A 19,028-nucleotide genomic window follows, 5' to 3' on the forward strand; every position below is an offset into this window, starting at 1 on the left:
TAACCTTAACTCTAGCCATAACCCTAATCCTAACCAAAACCCTATCCCTAACCCTAAACCTAAACTTAACCTTAACCCCAATCCTAGCCCTATCCCTATCCCTATCCCTAACCAAAACCCTAACCCTAACCCTAACTCTAAGCATAAACCTAAACCTAACCTTTACCCTAACCCTAACCCTAACCATAACCCTAACCCGAACCCTAACCGGAACCCTAACCCTAAACCATAACTCTATCCCTAACCCTAAACCTAACCCTAAACCTAACCATAACCCTCGCCCCAATCCTAAACCTAACCCTAACCTTAACCCTAACCCTAACCCTAACTCTAACCCTAACCCTAACCCTAACCATACCCAAACCCTAACCCACATCCTAACCCTAACCCTAACGTTAACCCTTACCCTAATCTTAACCCTAACCATAACCCTAACCCTAAACCTAACCCTAACCCTAACTCTAACCCATAACACTAGCCCTAACCCTAACCCTAACCCTAACCCTAACCCTAACCCATAACCCTAACCCTAACCCTAACTCAAACCCAACCCTAAATATAACCAAAACCATAGCCCCAATCGTAACCCTAACCCTAACCCTAACCCTAACCATAACCCTAACCCTAGCCCTAACCCTAATTCTAAACCTAGCCCTAACACTAATCCTAGCTCTAAAAATATCTCTAGCCATAACCTTTATCCTAACACTAACACTAAGCATAAACCTAAACCTAACCTTAACCCTAGCCCTAACCCTAACCCTAACCATAACCCTAATCCTAAACCTCATCCAAACCCTAGCCCTAGCCCTAACCTTAACTCTAGCTCTAACCCTAATGTTAACCCTAGCCCGAACTTTTACCCTAGCTCTAATTCTAATCCTAACCGTAACGCTAACCTTAACCCAAAACCTAAACCTAACCCAAACACTAACCCTAATTCTAACCTATAACCCTAGCCCTAACCCTATCCTTAGTCCTAACCCTAGCCCGAGCTCTTACATTAGCTCTAATCATAATCCTAACCTTAAAGCTAACCCTAACTCTAACCCTAATTCTAACACTAACCCTAACTCTAACCCTAACGCTAGCCTGAGCTCTTACTCTAACTCTAATCTAAATCCTAACCCTAACCCTAATGCTAACCATAACCCAGCTCTAACTCTAGCTCTAACCCTAACCCTAACCTTAACCCTAACCCTAACCCTAATCCTAACGCTAAAAATTACCCTAGCCTTAAACCTAACCATGACCCTAATCCTAATCCTTATCTTAGCACTAACCCTAACTCTAACCCTAAACCTAACCCTAAATTTAACCCTAGCCTTATCCCTATCCCTAACCCCAAACCCAAATCCTAAACCTAACCCTAACCCAAATACGTAACCTAAACGTAAACTAAGCACTAGATCTAACCCTGACCCTAACCCTAACCCTAAACTTAACCCTAATCTTATCTCTAGCCATATCCCTAACCCTAACTATAAACCTTAACCCTAACCCTAAATCGAAACCTCATCTAAACCCTAGCCCTAACCCTAATTCTAAACCTAGCCCTAACATGAACCCTATCTCTAACCCTAACCCTAACTCTAGCCATAACCTTTATCCTAACACTAACCCTAAGCATAAACCTAAACATAACCTTAACCCTAGCCATAACCCTAACCCTAACTCTAATCCTAAACCTCATCTAAACCCTAGCCCTAACCCTAACCTTAACTCTAGCCAAAACCCTAACCTTAACTCTAGCCAAAACCCTATACCTAACCAAAACCCTAACCCTAACCCTAAACCTAGCCCTAACCTTAAACCTAATCCTAAACCTAACCATAACGCAAACCCTAATCTTTACCTTAACTCTAGCTCTAATCCTAGCCCTAACCCTAATACTAGCCCTAACCCTAACCCTAACCTAAACCCTAACCCTAATCCTACCCTAACCCTAATCCTAATCCTAATCCTAACCCTAACCCTAACCCTAACGCTAACCATAACCCTAACCTTAATCATAAGCGTAACAGTAAGGCTAATCCTAGCCTTAAACCTAACCATGACCCTAACCCTATCTCTAACCCTAACCCTAACTCTAGCCATAACCTTTATCCTAACACTAACCCTAAGCATAAACATAAACCTAGCCCTAACCCGAACCCTAACCCTAACGCTAACCCTAACCCTAACCTTAGCTCTAACCATAACACTAGCCTTAAACCTAACCATGACCATAATCCTAACCCTTATCTTAACCCTAACCCTAACCATAATCCTTTCCCTATCCCTATCCTTATCCTTAACTCAAACTCAAACCCTAACCCTAAGCCAAACCCTAAATTTCCTAACCTTAAACCTAACCCTAAACCTAACCTTAACCCTACCCCTAATCTTAACCTTAACCTTAGCTCTAACCCTAACCCTAAACCTAAACCTAACTTAACCCCAACCCTAACCCTTACCCTAACCTTAATCCTAACTGTAACCTTAACCCTAATCCCATGCCCTAACCTTAAACCTAACACTCAACTAAACCCTACCCCTAACCGTAGCCCTAACGCTAATCCTAAACTAGCCATAACACTGACCCTAACCCTAGCTCTAACTCTAACCCTTATCCTAACCCTAACACTAACCCTAATCCTAACAAATAACTCTAGCCCTAACCCTAACCCTATCCTTAGCTCTAACCCTAGCCCGAACCTTTACCCAAGCTCTAATTCTAATCCTAACCGTAACCCTAAACCTAAACCTAACCCAAACACTAACCCTAATCCTAACCTAAAACCCTAGCCCTAACCCTATCCTTAGTCCTAACCCTAGCCCGAGCTCTTACTTTAGCTCTATTAATAATCCTAACCTTAAAGCTAACCCTAACTCTAACCCTAATTCTAACACTAACCCTAACTCTAACCCTAACGAGCCTGAGCTCTTACTCTAACTCTAAACTAATTCCTAACCCTAACCCTAATGCTAACCATAACCCAGCTCTAACTCTAGCTCTAACCCTAACCCTAACCTTAACACTAACTATAACCCTAACTCTAACCCTAATCCTAACGCTAAAAATTACCCTAGCTTTAAACCTAACCATGACCCTAACCCTAATCCTTATCTTAACACTAACCCTAACTCTAACCCTAAACCTAACCCTAAACTTAACCCTAGCCTTATCCCTATCCCTAACCCTAAACCCAAATCCTAAACCTAACCCTAACCCAAATACGATACCTAAACCTAAACTATACACTAGATCTAACCCTGACCCTAACCCTAACCCTAAACCTAACCCTAACCTTATCTCTAGCCCTATCCCTAACCTTAACTATAAACCCTAACCCCAAACTTAACCCTAAAATTATCTCTAGCCATATCCCTAACCCTAACTATAAACCCTAACCCTAACCCAAACCCTAACCGTAAACCTAAATCGAAACCTCATCTAAACCCTAGCAACCCTAATTCTAAACCTAGCCCTAACACTAACCCTATCTCTAACCCTAACTCTAGCCATAACCTTTATCCTAACACTAACCCTAAGCATAAACCTAAACCTAGCCTAAACCCTAGCCCTAACCATAACCCTAACCCTAACCCTAATCCTAAACTTCATCTAAACCTTAGCAATAGCCCTAACCCTAACCTTAACTTAGCCCTAACCCTAATCCTAACCCAAACCCTAACCCTAACCCTAACCCTAACCCTAATCCTAATTCTAACCCCTAATCCTAACCATAACCCTAAACCTAACCCTAACCTTCACTCTAACCCTAACCCTAACCATAACCCTAACCCTAACCCTAGCCCTAATCTTAACCCTAACCCTAACCTTAACTCTAACCCTAACCATAACCCTAACCCTAACCCTAACCCTAGCCCTAGCCCTAATCTTAACCCTAACCCTAACCTTAACGCTAACCCTAACTCTAATCCTACCCTAACCCTAACCCTAATCCTAATCCTAATCCTAATCCTAATCCTAACCCTAACCCTAACGCTAACCATAACCCTAACCTTAATCATAAGCGTAACAGTAAGGCTAATCCTAGCCTTAAACCTAACCATGACCCTAACCCTAACTCTAACCCTAACCCTAACTCTAGCCATAACCTTTATCCTAACACTAACCCTAAGCATAAACATAAACCTAGCCCTAACCCGAACCATAACCCTAACCCTAACCCTAACCCTAACCTTAGCTCTAACCATAACACTAGCCTTAAACCTAACCATGACCATAATCCTAACAATTATCTTAACCCTAACCCTAAGCATAATCCTATCCCTATCCCTATCCTTATCCTTAAATCTAACTCAAACCCTAACCCTAACCCTAACCCTAAGCCAAACCCTAAATTTAGCCCTAACCTTAAACCTAACCCTAAACCAAATCTTAACCTTAACCTTAGCTCTAACCCTAACCCTAAACCAAAACCTAACTTAACCCCAACCCTAACCCTTACCCTAACCTTAATCCTAACTGTAACCTTAACCCTAATCCCATGCCCTAACCTTAAACCTAACACTCAACTAAACCCTAACCCTAACCGTAGCCCTAACGCTAATCCTAAACTATCCATAACACTAACCCTAACCCTAGCTCTAACTCTAACCCTTATCCTAACCCTAACACTAACCCTAATCCTAACAAATAACTCTAGCCCTAACCCTAACCCTATCCTTAGCTCTAACCCTAGCCCGAACTTTTACCCTAGCTCTAATTCTAATCCTAACCGTAACGCTAACCTTAACCCTTAACCTAAACCTAACCCAAACACTAACCCTAATCCTAACCTATAACCCTAGCCCTATCCCTATCCCTAACCTAAACCCTAACCCTAACCCTAACCCTAACGCTAAGCATAAACTTAAACCTAACCTTAACCCTAGCCCTAACCCTAACCCTAACCCTAATCCTAAACCTCATCTAAACTCTAGCCCTAGCCCTAACCTTAACTCTAGCCCTAACCCTAATCATAACCAAAACCCCAACCCCAACCCTAACCCATAAGCCTAACGTTAATCCTAAACCTAACCCTCAACCTAACCATAACCCTAGCTCCTATCCTAACACTAACCCTAACCTTAACCAAACCTTAACCTTAACCCTAACCCTAACTATAACCCTAACCCTTTCCCACATCCTAACCCAAACCCTAAACCTAGCCCTAACCTTAAACCTAATCCTAAACCTAACCCTAGCCCTAACCCTAATACTAGCCCTAACCCTAACCTAAACCCTAACCTAAATAACCCTAAACATAAACTAAACCCTAACCCTAGCCCGAGCTCTTACACTAGCTCCAATCCTAATCCTAATGCTAACCCTAACTCTAACGCTAACCCTAACCTTAGCTCTAACCATAACACTAACCTTAACCCTAGCCTTAAACCTAACCATGACCATAATCCTAACCCTTATCTTAACCCTAACCTTAACCATAATCCTATTCCTATCCCTAACCCTAACCCTAACCCTAAACCTAACCCTAACCCTAACCCTAACCATAACCCTAACCCTAACCCTAACCCTATCCCTAACCCTATCTCTAACCTTAAACCTAACCAATAGCGTAGCCTTAATCTTAACCTTAACCCTAGCTATAACCCTAACCCTAACCCTAACCCTAAACCTAGCCCTAATTCTAAACCTAGCCCTAACACTAATCCTAGCTCTAAAAATATCTCTAGCCATAACCTTTATCCTAACACTAACCCTAAGAATAAAACTAAACCTAATCTTAACCCTAGCCATAACCCTAACCCTAACCATAACCCTAATCATAAACCTCATCTAAACCTTAGCCCTAGCCCTAACCTTAACTCTAGCCCTAACCCTAATGTTAACCCTAGCCCTAACACTAATCCTAGCTCTAACCCTAACCCAAACTCTAGCCATAACCTTTATCCTAACACTAACCCTAAGCATAAACCTAAACTTAACCTTAACCCTAATCCTAACCAAAACCCTAACCCTAACACTAACCCTAACCCTAAACCTAACCCTAACTTTAACCCTAACCCCTAACCCTAACCCTAACCCTAATCCTAACCAAAACCCTAACCCTAACCCTATTCCTAAACCTAACCCTATCCCTAACCTAAACCCTAACCCTAAACATAAACTAAACCCTAACCCTAGCCCGAGCTCTTACACTAGCTCCAATCCTAATCCTAATCCTAACCCTAACTCTAACGCTAACACTAACCTTAGCTCTAACCATAACACTAACCTTAACCCTAGCCTTAAACCTAACCATGACCATAATCCTAACCCTTATCTTAACCCTAACCATAATCATAATCCTAGCCCTATCCCTATCCCTATCCCTAACCTAAACCCTAACCCTAACCCTAACCCTAACGCTAAGCATAAACTTAAACCTAACCTTAACCCTAGCCCTAACCCTAACCCTAAGCCTAATCCTAAACCTCATCTAAACCCTAGCCCTAGCCCTAACCTTAACTCTAGCCATAACCCTAATCATAACCAAAACCCTAACCCTAACCCATAACCCTAACGCTAACCCTAAACCTAACCCTAAACCTAACCATAACCCTAGCTCCTATCCTAACCCTAACCCTAACCTTAACCAAATCTTAACCTTAACCCTAACCCTAACCCTTTCTCTAACCCTAACCCTAACCTTAACCCTAACCCTAACCCTAACCCTAACCCTAACCCTAACCCTAACCATACCCAAACCCTAACCCTAACCCACATCCTAACCCTAACCTTAACCCTAACCCTAATCTTAACCCTAACCATAACCCTAACCCTAAACCTAGCCCTAACCTTAAACCTAATTCTAAACCTAACCCTAACCCTAACCTAAACCCTAACCCTAAACATAAACTAAACCCTAACCCTAGCCCGAGCTTTTACACTAGATCCAATCCTAATCCTAATCCTAACCCTAACCCTAACTCTAACGCTAACCCTAACCTTAGCTCTAACCATAACACTAACCTTAACCCTAGCCTTAAACCTAACCATGACCATAATCCTAACCCTTATCTTAACACTAACCATAACCATAATCCTAGCCCTATCCCTATCCCTAACCTAAACCCTAACCCTAAACCTAACCCTAACGCTAAGCATAAACCTAAACCTAACCTTAACCCTAGCCCTAACCCTAACCCTAACCCTAATCCTAAACCTCATCTAAACCCTAGCTATAGCCCTAACCTTAACTCTAGCCCTAACCCTAATCATAACCAAAACCCTAACCCTAACCCTAAACCTAACCTTAATTTTAACCTGAACCCTAACCCGAACCCTAACCCTAACCCTAACCCATAACCCTAACGCTAACCCTAAACCTAACCCTCAACCTAACCATAACCCTAGCTCCTATCTTAACCCTAACCCTAACCTTAACCAAACCTTAACCTTAACCCTAACCCTAACTATAACCCTAACCCTAACCCTTTCCCACATCCTAACCAAAACCCTAAACCTAGCCCTAACCTTAAACCTAATCCTAAACCTAACCCTAGCCCTAACCCTAATACTAGCCCTAACCCTAACCTAAACCCTAACCTAAATAACCCTAAACATAAACTAAACCCTAACCCTAGCCCGAGCTCTTACACTAGCTCCAATCCTAATCCTAATGCTAACACTAACTCTAACGCTAACCATAACCTTAGCTCTAACCATAACACTAACCTTAACCCTAGCCTTAAACCTAACCATGACAATAATCCTAACCCTTATCTTAACCCTAACCTTAACCATAATCCTATCCCTAACCCTAACCCTAACCCTAACCCTAACCCTAACCCTAACCCTAACCCTAACCCCAACCCTAACCCTAACCCTAACCCTAACCCTAACCCTAACCCTAACCCTAACCCTAACCCTAACCCTAACCCTATCCCTAACCCTATCCCTAACCCTACCCCTAACCTTAAACCTAACCAATAGCGTAGCCTTAATCTTAACCTTAACCCTAGCTATAACCCTAACCCTAACTCTAACCCTAAACCTAGCCCTAATTCTAAACCTAGCCCAAACACTAATCCTAGCTCTAAAAATATCTCTAGCCATAACATTTATCCTAACACTAACCCTAAGAATAAACCTAAACCTAATCTTAACCCTAGCCCTAACCCTAACCCTAACCATAACGCTAATCCTAAACCTCATCCAAACCTTTGCCCTAGCCCTAACCTTAACTCTAGCCCTAACCCTAATGTTAACCCTAGCCCTAACACTAATCCTAGCTCTAACCCTAACCCAAACTCTAGCCATAACCTTTATCCTAACACTAACCCTAAGCATAAACCTAAACCTAACCTTAACCCTAATCCTAACCAAAACCCTAACCCTAACACTAACCCTAACCCTAAACCTAACCTTAGCCTTAACCCGAACCCTAACCCTAACCCTAACCCTAACCCCAACCCCAACCCTAATCTTAACCTTAACCCTAGATCTAACCCTAACCCTAAACCTAAACCTAACTTAACCCCAACCCTAACCCTAACCTTAATCCTAACTGTAACCTTAACCCTAACCCCTAGCCCTAACCTTAAACCTAACACTCATCTAAACCCTACCCCTAACCGTAGCCCTAACGCTATAAACTAGCCCTAACACTAACCCTAACACTAGCTCTAACTCTAACCCTTATCCTAACCCTAACACTAACCCTAATCCTAACATATAACCCTAGCCCTAACCCTAACCTTAGCCCTAACCATAGCCCGAGCTCTTACCTTAGCTCTAATCCTAATCCTAACCTTAAAGCTAACCTTAATCCTAACTCTAACCCTAATTCTAACACTAAAACTAACTCTAACCCTAACGCTAGCCTGAGCTCTTACTCTAACTCTAATATAAATCATAACCCTAACCCTAATGCTAAACATAACCCAGCTCTAAATCTAGCTCTAACCCTAACCCTAACCTTAACCCTAACTATAACCATAATTCTAACGCTAAAAATTACCCTAGCCTTAAACCTAACCATGACCCTAACCCTAATCCTTATCTTAACACTAACCCTAACTCTAACCCTAAACTTAACCCTAGCCTTATCCCTATCCCTAACCCTAAACCCAAATCCTAAACCTAACCATAACCCAAATACGATAACTAAACCTAAACTAAAGACTAGATCTAACCCTGACCCTAACCCTAACCCTAACCCTTATCTTAACCCTAACCTTAACCATAATCCTATCCCTATCCCTAACCCTAACCCTAACCCTAACCCTATCCCTAACCCTATCCCTAACCCTACCCCTAACCTTAAACCTAACCAATAGCGTAGCCTTGATCTTAACCTTAACCCTAGCTATAACCCTAACCCTAACCCTAACCCTAAACCTAGCCCTAATTCTAAACCTAGCCCTAACACTAATCCTAGCTCTAAAAATATCTCTAGCCATAACCTTTATCCTAACACTAACCCTAAGAATAAACCTAAACCTAATCTTAACCCTAGCCCTATACCCTAACCCTAACCATAACCCTAATCCTAAACCTCATCCAAACCTTAGCCCTAGCCCTAACCTTAACTCTAGCGATAACCCTAATGTTAACCCTAGCCCTAACACTAATCCTAGCTCTAACCCTAACCCAAACTCTAGCCATAACCTTTATCCTAACACTAACCCTAAGCATAAACCTAAACCTAACCTTAACCCTAATCCTAACCAAAACCCTAACCCTAACACTAACCCTAACCCTAACCCTAAACCTAACCTTAGCCTTAACCCTAACCCTAACCCTAACCCTAACCCTAACCCCAACCCCAACCCTAATCTTAACCTTAACCCTAGATCTAACCCTAACCCTAAACCTAAACCTAACTTAACCCCAACCCTAACCCTAACCTTAATCCTAACTGTAATCTTAACCCTAACCCCTAGCCCTAATCTTAAACCTAACACTCATCTAAACCCTACCCCTAACCGTAGCCCTAACGCTATAAACTAGCCCTAACACTAACCCTAACACTAGCTCTAACTCTAACCCTTATCCTAACCCTAACACTAACCCTAATCCTAACATATAACCCTAGCCTTAACCCTAACCTTACCTTTAACCATAGCCCGAGTTCTTACCTTAGCTCTAATCCTAATCCTAACCTTAAAGCTAACCTTAATCCTAACTCTAACCCTAATTCTAACACTAACACTAACTCTAACCCTAACGCAAGCCTGAGCTCTTACTCTAACTCTAATCTAAATCATAACCCTAACCCTAATGCTAAACATAACCCAGCTCTAAATCTAGCTCTAACCCTAACCCTAACCTTAACCAAATCTTAATCTTAACCCTAACCCTAACCCTTTCTCTAACCCTAACCCTAACCCTAACCCTAACCCTAACCCTAACCATACCCAAACCCTAACCCTAACCCCCATCCTAACCCTAACCTTAACCCTAACCCTAATCTTAACCCTAACCATAACCCTAACCCTAAACCTAGCCCTAACCTTAAACCTAATCCTAATCCTAAACCTAACCCTAACCCTAATCTAAACCCTAACCCTAAACATAAACTAAACCCTAACCCTAGCCCGAGCTCTTACACTAGATCCAATCCTAATCCTAATCCTAACCCTAACTCTAACGCTAACCCTAACCTTAGCTCTAACCATAACACTAACCTTAACCCTAGCCTTAAACCTAACCATGACCATAATCCTAACCCTTATCTTAACACTAACCATAACCATAATCCTAGCCCTATCCCTATCCCTAACCTAAACCCTAACCCTAAACCTAACCCTAACGCTAAGCATAAACCTAAACCTAACCTTAACCCTAGCCCTAACCTTAACTCTAGCCCTAACCCTAATCATAACCAAAACCCTAACCCTAACCCTAAACCTAACCTTAACTTTAACCTGAACCCTAACCCGAACCCTAACCCTAACCCTAACCCATAACCCTAACGCTAACCCTAAACCTAACCCTCAACCTAACCATAACCCTAGCTCCTATCCTAACCCTAACCCTAACCTTAACCAAACCTTAACCTTAACCCTAACCCTAACTATAACCCTAACCCTAACCCTTTCCCACATCCTAACCCAAACCCTAAACCTAGCCCTACCCTTAAACCTAATCCTAAACCTAACCCTAGCCCTAACCCTAATACTAGCCCTAACCCTAACCTAAACCCTAACCTAAATAACCCTAAACATAAACTAAATCTTAACCCTAGCCCGAGCTCTTACACTAGCTCCAATCCTAATCCTAATGCTAACCCTAACTCTAACGCTAACCCTAACCTTAGCTCTAACCATTACACTAACCTTAACCCTAGCCTTAAACCTAACCATGACCATAATCCTAACCCTTATCTTAACCCTAACCTTAACCATAATCCTATCCCTATCCCTATCCCTAACCCTAACCCTAACCCTAACCCTAACCCTATCCCTAACCCTACCCCTAACCTTAAACCTAACCAATAGCGTAGCCTTAATCTTAACCTTAACCCTAGCTATAACCCTAACCCTAACCCTAACCCTAAACCTAGCCCTAATTCTAAACCTAGCCCTAACACTAATCCTAGCTCTAAAAATATCTCTAGCCATAACCTTTATCCTAACACTAACCCTAAGAATAAACCTAAACCTAATCTTAACCCATGCCCTAACCCTAACCCTAACCATAACCCTAATCCTAAACCTCATCCAAACCTTTGCCCTAGCCCTAACCTTAACTCTAGCCCTAACCCTAATGTTAACCCTAGCCCTAACACTAATCCTAGCTCTAACCCTAACCCAAACTCTAGCCATAACCTTTATCCTAACACTAACCCTAAGCATAAACCTAAACCTAACCTTAACCCTAATCCTAACCAAAACCCTAATTCTAACACTAACACTAACTCTAACCCTAACGCTAGCCTGAGCTCTTACTCTAACTCTAATATAAATCATAACCCTAACCCTAATGCTAAACATAACCCAACTCTAAATCTAGCTCTAACCCTAACCCTAACCTTAACCCTAACTATAACCATAATTCTAACGCTAAAAATTACCCTAGCCTTAAACCTAACCATGACCCTAACCCTAATCCTTATCTTAACACTAACCCTAACTCTAACCCTAAACTTAACCCTAGCCTTATCCCTATCCCTAACCCTAAACCCAAATCCTAAACCTAACCATAACCCAAATACGATAACTAAACCTAAACTAAAGACTAGATCTAACCCTGACCCTAACCCTAACCCTAACCCTAAACTTAACCCTAACCTTATCTCTAGCCCTATCCCTAACCTTAACTATAAACCCTAACCCCAAACTTAACCCTAACCTTATCTCTAGCCATATCCCTAACCCTAACTATAATTCCTAACCCAAACGCTAACCCTAAACCTAAATCGAAATTTCATCTAAACCCTAGCAACCCTAATTCTAAACCTAGCCCTAACACTAATCCTATCTCTAACCCTAACCCTAACTCTAGCCATAACCTTTATCCTAACACTAACCCTAAGCATAAACCTAAACCTAGCCTTAACCCTAGCCCTAACCCTAACCCTAACCCTAAACCTCATCTAAACTCTAGCCCTAACACTAACCTTAACTCTAGCCATAACCCTAATCCTAACCAAAACCCTAACCCTAACCCTAACCCTAAACCTAACCTTAATCTTAACCCGAATCCTAGCCCTATCCCTAACCCAAACCCTAACCCTAACCCTAACCCTAAGCATAAACCTAAACCTAACCTTAACCCTAGCCCTAACCCTAACCCTAACCCGAACCCTAATCCTAACCCATAACCCTAACCCTAACCCATAACCGTAACCCATAACCCTAACCCATAACCCTAACCCTAAACCTTACCCTAAACCTAACCATAACCCTAGCCCCAATCCTAAACCTAACCCTAACCTTAACCCTAACCCTAACCCTAACTCTAACCCTAACCCTAACCATAACCGTAACCCTAACCCTAACCCTAACCCTAACCCTAATCTTAACCCTAACTAGAACCCTAACCCTAAACCTAGCCCTAACCTTAAACCTAATCCTAAACCTAACCATAACCCTAACCCTAATCTTAACCTTAACCCCAGCTCTAACCCTAGCCCTAACCCTAATAATAGCCCTAACCCTAACCCTAACCCTATCCTAAACCCTAACCCTAAACATAAACTAAACCCTAACCCTAGCCCGAGCTCTTACACTAGCTCCAATCCTAATCCTAATCCTAACCCTAACTCTAACGCTAACCCTAACCTTAGCCCTAACCATAAAACTAACCTTAACCCTAGCCTTAAACCTAACCATGACCATAATCCTAACCCTTATCTTAACCCTAACCATAACTATAATCCTAGCCCTATCCCTATCCCTATCCCTAACCTAAGCCCTAACCCTAACCCTAACCCTAACCCTAAGCATAAACCTAAACCTAACCTTAACCCTAGCTTTAACCCTAACCCTAACCCTAATCCTTAACCTCATCTAAACCCTAGCCCTAACCTTAACTCTAGCCCTAACGCCAATGTTAACCTTAGCCCTAACACTAATCTTAGCTCTAACCCTAACCCAAACTCTAGCCATAACCTTTATCCTAACACTAACACTAAGCATAAAACTAAGCCTAACCTTAACCCTAATCCTAACCAAAACCCTAACCCTAACACTAACCCTAACCCTAACCCTAACTCTAACCCTAGCCCTAGCCTTAAACCAAACCCTAACCCTAACGCTAGCCCTAATTCTAACCCCAACCCTAACCCTAACCCCAGCCCTAACCATAAACCTAGCCCTAACCCTAAACCTAACCCTAACCCTAACTCTAACCCTAACTCTAACCCTAGCCCTAACACTAACCCTAGCTCTAATCCTAGCTCTAACCCTAGCTCTAATTCTAACTCTAGCCCTAGCCCTAACCCAATCCCTAACCTAAACGCTAACCTACACCCTAACCCTAAACATAAACTTAACCCTAACCCTAGCCCGAGCTCTTACCCTACCTCTAACCCTAACTCTAGCTCTAACCCTAACTCTAGCTCTAACCCTTACTCTAGCTCTAACCCTAACCCTAACACTAACCTTAAAACTAACCTTAACCGTAACTCTAACCCTAACCTTAACCCTAATCCTAACCCTAACGCTAACCCTAACCCTAACCCTAACCCTAAACCTAACCTAAACCCTAACCCTAAACCTAATATAACCCTAAATATAACCCTAACCCTAGCCCTATCTCTAACCCAAACCCTAAACCCTAACCCTAACACAAACCCTAAACCTAATCCTAAACCTCATCTAAACCCTAGCCCTAACCCTAGCCTTAACCCCAAAAATAAACCTAGCCCTAACACTATCCCTAATACTAGCTCTAATCCTAACCCTAGCCCTTATCCTAACCCTAAACCTAATTTTAACCCTAGCCCTAGTCCTAACCCTAACGCTAACCCTAACCTTAGCCCTAACCGTAACTCTAGTCCCTAACCCTAACGCTAACCCTAACCCTAACCCTAGCCCTAACCGTAACTCTAGCCCAAACCCTAACCTAAACGCTAACCTACACCCTAACCCTAAATATAAACTTAACCCTAACCCTAGCCCGAGCTCTTACCCTACCTCTAACCCTAACTCTAGCTCTAACCCTTACTCTAGCTCTAACCCTAACCCTAACACTAACCTTAAAACTAACCTTAACCGTAACTCTAACCCTAACCTTAACTCTAAACCTAACCCTAACGCTAGCCCTAACCCTAGCCTTAAACCTAACCATGACCATAATCCTAACCCTTATCTTAACCCTAACCATAATCCTAGCTATATCCCTAACCCTAGCCCTAAACCCTAACCCTAACCCTAAACCTAACCTAAACCCTAACCCTAAACCTAATATAACCCTAAATATAACCCTAACCCTAGCCCTATCTCTAACCCAAACCCTAAACCCTAACCCTAACACAAACCCTAAACCTAATCCTAACCTCATCTAAACCCTAGCCCTAACCCTAGCCTTAACCCCAAAAATAAACCTAGCCCTAACACTATCCCTAATACTAGCTCTAATCCTAACCCTAGCCCTTATCCTAACCCTAAACCTAACCTTAACCCTAGCCCTAGTCCTAACCCTAACGCTAACCCTAACCTTAGCCCTAACCGTAACTCTAGCCCTAACCATAACCTTAACCCTAACTCTAACCCTAACCTTAACCCTAACCCTAACGCTAACCCTAACCCTAACCCTAGCACTAACTCTAACCCTAACCCTAGCCGTAATCCTAATCCTATACCCTAACCATAACTAAATCTAACCTTAACTCTACTTACTTTCCATTTTGTAAAAACTTCTGTATATTCAAAAACACTAATGAAATTTCCATAGAAGCATTTTCCTACAAAATTCTTAAATTAAGTTAAAAAAAACTAAACTGACTTCGTTAATAAAAATCATAATTTTTATACGTAAAAAATATTAATATTATTTTTACTAAGTTAAAAAATTTACTATTATAAAATATAGATATAAGATAGAAATTTAATATTATTTATTTTTTTCAATAAATGGAGAGAAAATAATTTTAATAAAAAAATTTTTCACTTTTAAAAGCAATGATGTTAATTATATTATTGAAAATTTATTTATTATCAGAGATATATAAAAAGTATCTGTATCATTTCAGAGGTATCTGTATCTTTTTATAGATACCTTTTAAGCATGTATTTAACGCTTTTTTATCTAAAAAATAAAAATAATATATTTTAAATAAATATATATTGTTAAAGATAAAAAAAAAGTTTTTCTTTAAAACCCCTCTTTTATTATGTTAAAGATAAAAAAGTTTTTTTATCCCCCTCTTTTATTATGTGTAAGATGTAAAAGTTTTTTATCCCCTTCTTTTGTTTATGTTAAAATTAATTAAAGTTTTTTTTATCCATCTCCTTTGTGTACCATAAAATGAAAGTTAAAAAATGTTTTTCTTTTTTTTGGTAATTTTTGTTTTAAGTTAAACACAGTGAGATTAACACATATGGCTTTTGTGTTTTCTCTCACTTTACTGGATTTCTTACTTTAGGAGTCCTCAGTAAGGTGATCCGAAAATATGAGTTAGACCGTTGGGTCCGGGAGACCACCCTGCATCCCAAGGTATATTTTGAGTTTCGGGAAGTTTAGGGGGGTAGGTTTTATCCCCAATTATGTACGATAAAACTAACACAACTCGATTCCACAAAAACGTTCTTTTTTTCACTTTGCGCCAATTTAATTTTAATTTATAATTGCGCCTTTTATTTTCCCTATAAAAGGGACGAATTTTTTATAGTTTGGACTTGATTTTTTTATAGTTTGGACTTGATTTTTTCCTGTAAAATAATTTTGAAATTCTTTATTAATCTTTTTTATGTTTAAAAATAATTTTGAAATTTTTATTAATAAAATATCATGACCCGATCTCAAAGTACTTCATTGGGTTATTGATTCGTGGAGATGGTGAATTCGATTCCTTAGTCGGTAGCGGGCTTGTTTGGGCGGTTCGGCGAATTTGTCTATTGATTGATTAATTTTTAGAAACCCTTGGGTTTCTACTGCCTCTGGGTAGAACGTATTTTTTAATTTGGCAAATAATGTTGGTCCGCAGTAAGTTAGAAATAGTATACCTTTCTCTATATCATCGGATATATTCGTTGTTTGCAAACGAAACCGGTGTAAATAATTACACAAGGGTTCCGAAGCCGAATATTCGTTGATGTTGAGCGGTCTGAGTCCCCAGGCGCCAATGAAGTACTTTGAGATCGGGTCATGATATTTTATTAATAAAAATTCCAAAATTATTTTTAAACATAAAAAAGATTAATAAAGAATTTCAAAATTATTTTACAGGAAAAAAATCAAGTCCAAACTATAAAAAATTCGTCCCTTTTATAGGGAAAATAAAAGGCGCAATTATAAATTAAAATTAAATTGGCGCAAAGTGAAAAAAAGAACGTTTTTGTGGAATCGAGTTGTGTTAGTTTTATCGTACATAATTGGGGATAAAACCTACCCCCCTAAACTTCCCGAAACTCAAAATATACCTTGGGATGCAGGGTGGTCTCCCGGACCCAACGGTCTAACTCATATTTTCGGATCACCTTACTGAGGACTCCTAAAGTAAGAAATCCAGTAAAGTGAGAGAAAACACAAAAGCCATATGTGTTAATCTCACTGTGTTTAACTTAAAACAAAAATTACCAAAAAAAAGAAAAACATTTTTTAACTTTCATTTTATGGTACACAAAGGAGATGGATAAAAAAAACTTTAATTAATTTTAACATAAACAAAAGAAGGGGATAAAAAACTTTTACATCTTACACATAATAAAAGAGGGGGATAAAAAAACTTTTTTATCTTTAACATAATAAAAGAGGGGGTTTAAAGAAAAACTTTTTTTTATCTTTAACATATATTATATAAATATTAAGACTAGTATATATATATATCTATAGATATCAATTCAAGATTGTGAGGGATATTTTTATCATGCAAATGAATTTATAAATCCTTGCTTAGCCATCCATGACTATGCACAATTTATTTTAATCAAATAAATTTATTTAGAATGTAAAATATTATAGATATTCTGCTAACTTTTAATGAATAAATTATAAACTTAATGTAAAACAATTTTTTTTTAAATTTTAAATCTATTTTTAATTTCGATTTAAAAAACTTATTAAAAAATTTAAAATCTAGCAATACTCAAAAACAAAGACGAAATATACTTATTTATATATTTTAATTTTTTTTATGGTTTAACTATATAAAAATCTCTAGTAGTAAACTTGTCGCTTCGTCACTGTTTAAAAACTACACTAGGTTTGTTAAAAAGACCTAATTAGGCCATATTTTTATAAACGAGCTGATTCAGATTTTATCAAAATAATATTATGATTTGGCAAATATCGAATATTTCTCCCATTTAACACTAAAATCTTAGAAAGAGCGATTCACATTTATGAAAGATAATATGTTCATCATCCTTACAGTTGAAATTCAAAAACTTTGTTTATTTGACAATTATCTCAATCTTTTCAAGTAAATATTAATACTTTTCAAGTGATATAAATAAAAAAAAATTTTAAATTTAACCTTCTATTGCACATCTCATAATTGAATACATATACCACCAAAAAAGGATTATTAAATATAATTTATTTACAGATTAATATGTGGTATCGGTAAGTATTTAGAGACACTACATCATTTATTTTTAAAATTAATTTTTTAATAAAAGGAAGCATCTATATTATAATTCTGAAATACATTTTTCGAACAAGTATTTTCTATTTTCTAAATAGAAAAAAGAGTCCGGTATGATGGATATTGAACATGGAATGAATTATTGATTATCTTCAAAGTTGTAAATATAGAACAAGTTTTATTGATAAGTGATTGCCTGGTATTTTTTATTTTATTTAATCATATGTTTATTTCAGGTTTCTCTGCTAAATAAAAGTAAAACCATAATTTAGTTTTTGCTTAATCGAGCATGGGTTTTTTTACCTCTCCTCTTATTTCCCATGGGCGTTTAAGTAAGTAGCTTTGCCTCTTGCGCGCACAGGTAACGGCGCCCTGCCCCAAAAAAGTGGATGGTCCTCTAATTATTTAATTATTTCCATCTTTTATCCCATATGATGGGCTTTCAGGAGAGAACCAAGCGTTTCTCCGTTGTATATATAACTCTGTTATATATGACACTTAGGGCGCTTAATATAACGTATCACGTATTTTCTAAATAAAATCATTTTTCCTGTAAATTTTTTTAGGGGACAAGACAAGAAGTTAATAATCCTTTTGGATAAAGATAAAAGAAATATTTTACATAAAAATACATTGTTATATATAATGGCATAAGGGGTGGGGGGGGGGGGTTAGATATAGATTTTTGAGGGGAGTTTGCATCCAGCGAAAATCCTGTCATGTAGATGCTGACCCTGATCATAGAACTTAATGACTGCTCAATAGAAATATGGCTAGATTTCGATGATATTGATGGCAAAATAGACATAGAAAGCCATAATTTCTGAAAGTCAGGGA

At 39.3% G+C, this 19,028-nt stretch overlaps 2 protein-coding genes across 2 annotated transcripts in view; both read left to right on the forward strand.

Annotated features, from left to right (window-relative positions):
* LOC135924182 (circumsporozoite protein-like) overlaps positions 1-232 on the forward strand; it is a 6,192-nt gene extending 5,960 nt beyond the window's left edge. Inside the window, exon 3 of the mRNA XM_065459230.1 lies at positions 1-232. This exon is cut by the window's left edge and continues 271 nt beyond it. Coding sequence (XP_065315302.1) covers positions 1-232 — 232 coding nt within the window.
* A 1,329-nt stretch (positions 233-1,561) lies between these two features.
* On the forward strand, positions 1,562-14,445 carry LOC135924183 (GATA zinc finger domain-containing protein 14-like). Its single transcript, XM_065459231.1, is given in 6 exon segments — positions 1,562-2,023; positions 7,928-8,503; positions 11,437-11,999; positions 12,380-12,688; positions 12,849-13,209; positions 13,588-14,445. Coding segments are annotated over 6 exon segments (3,129 nt in total).
* The last annotated feature ends 4,583 nt before the right edge of the window (positions 14,446-19,028 follow it).

This window comes from Gordionus sp. m RMFG-2023, chromosome 2 (assembly GCF_954871325.1).
Source record: "Gordionus sp. m RMFG-2023 chromosome 2, tfGorSpeb1-WG-v2, whole genome shotgun sequence".
NCBI lineage: Eukaryota > Metazoa > Nematomorpha > Gordioida > Chordodea > Parachordodidae > Gordionus > Gordionus sp. m RMFG-2023.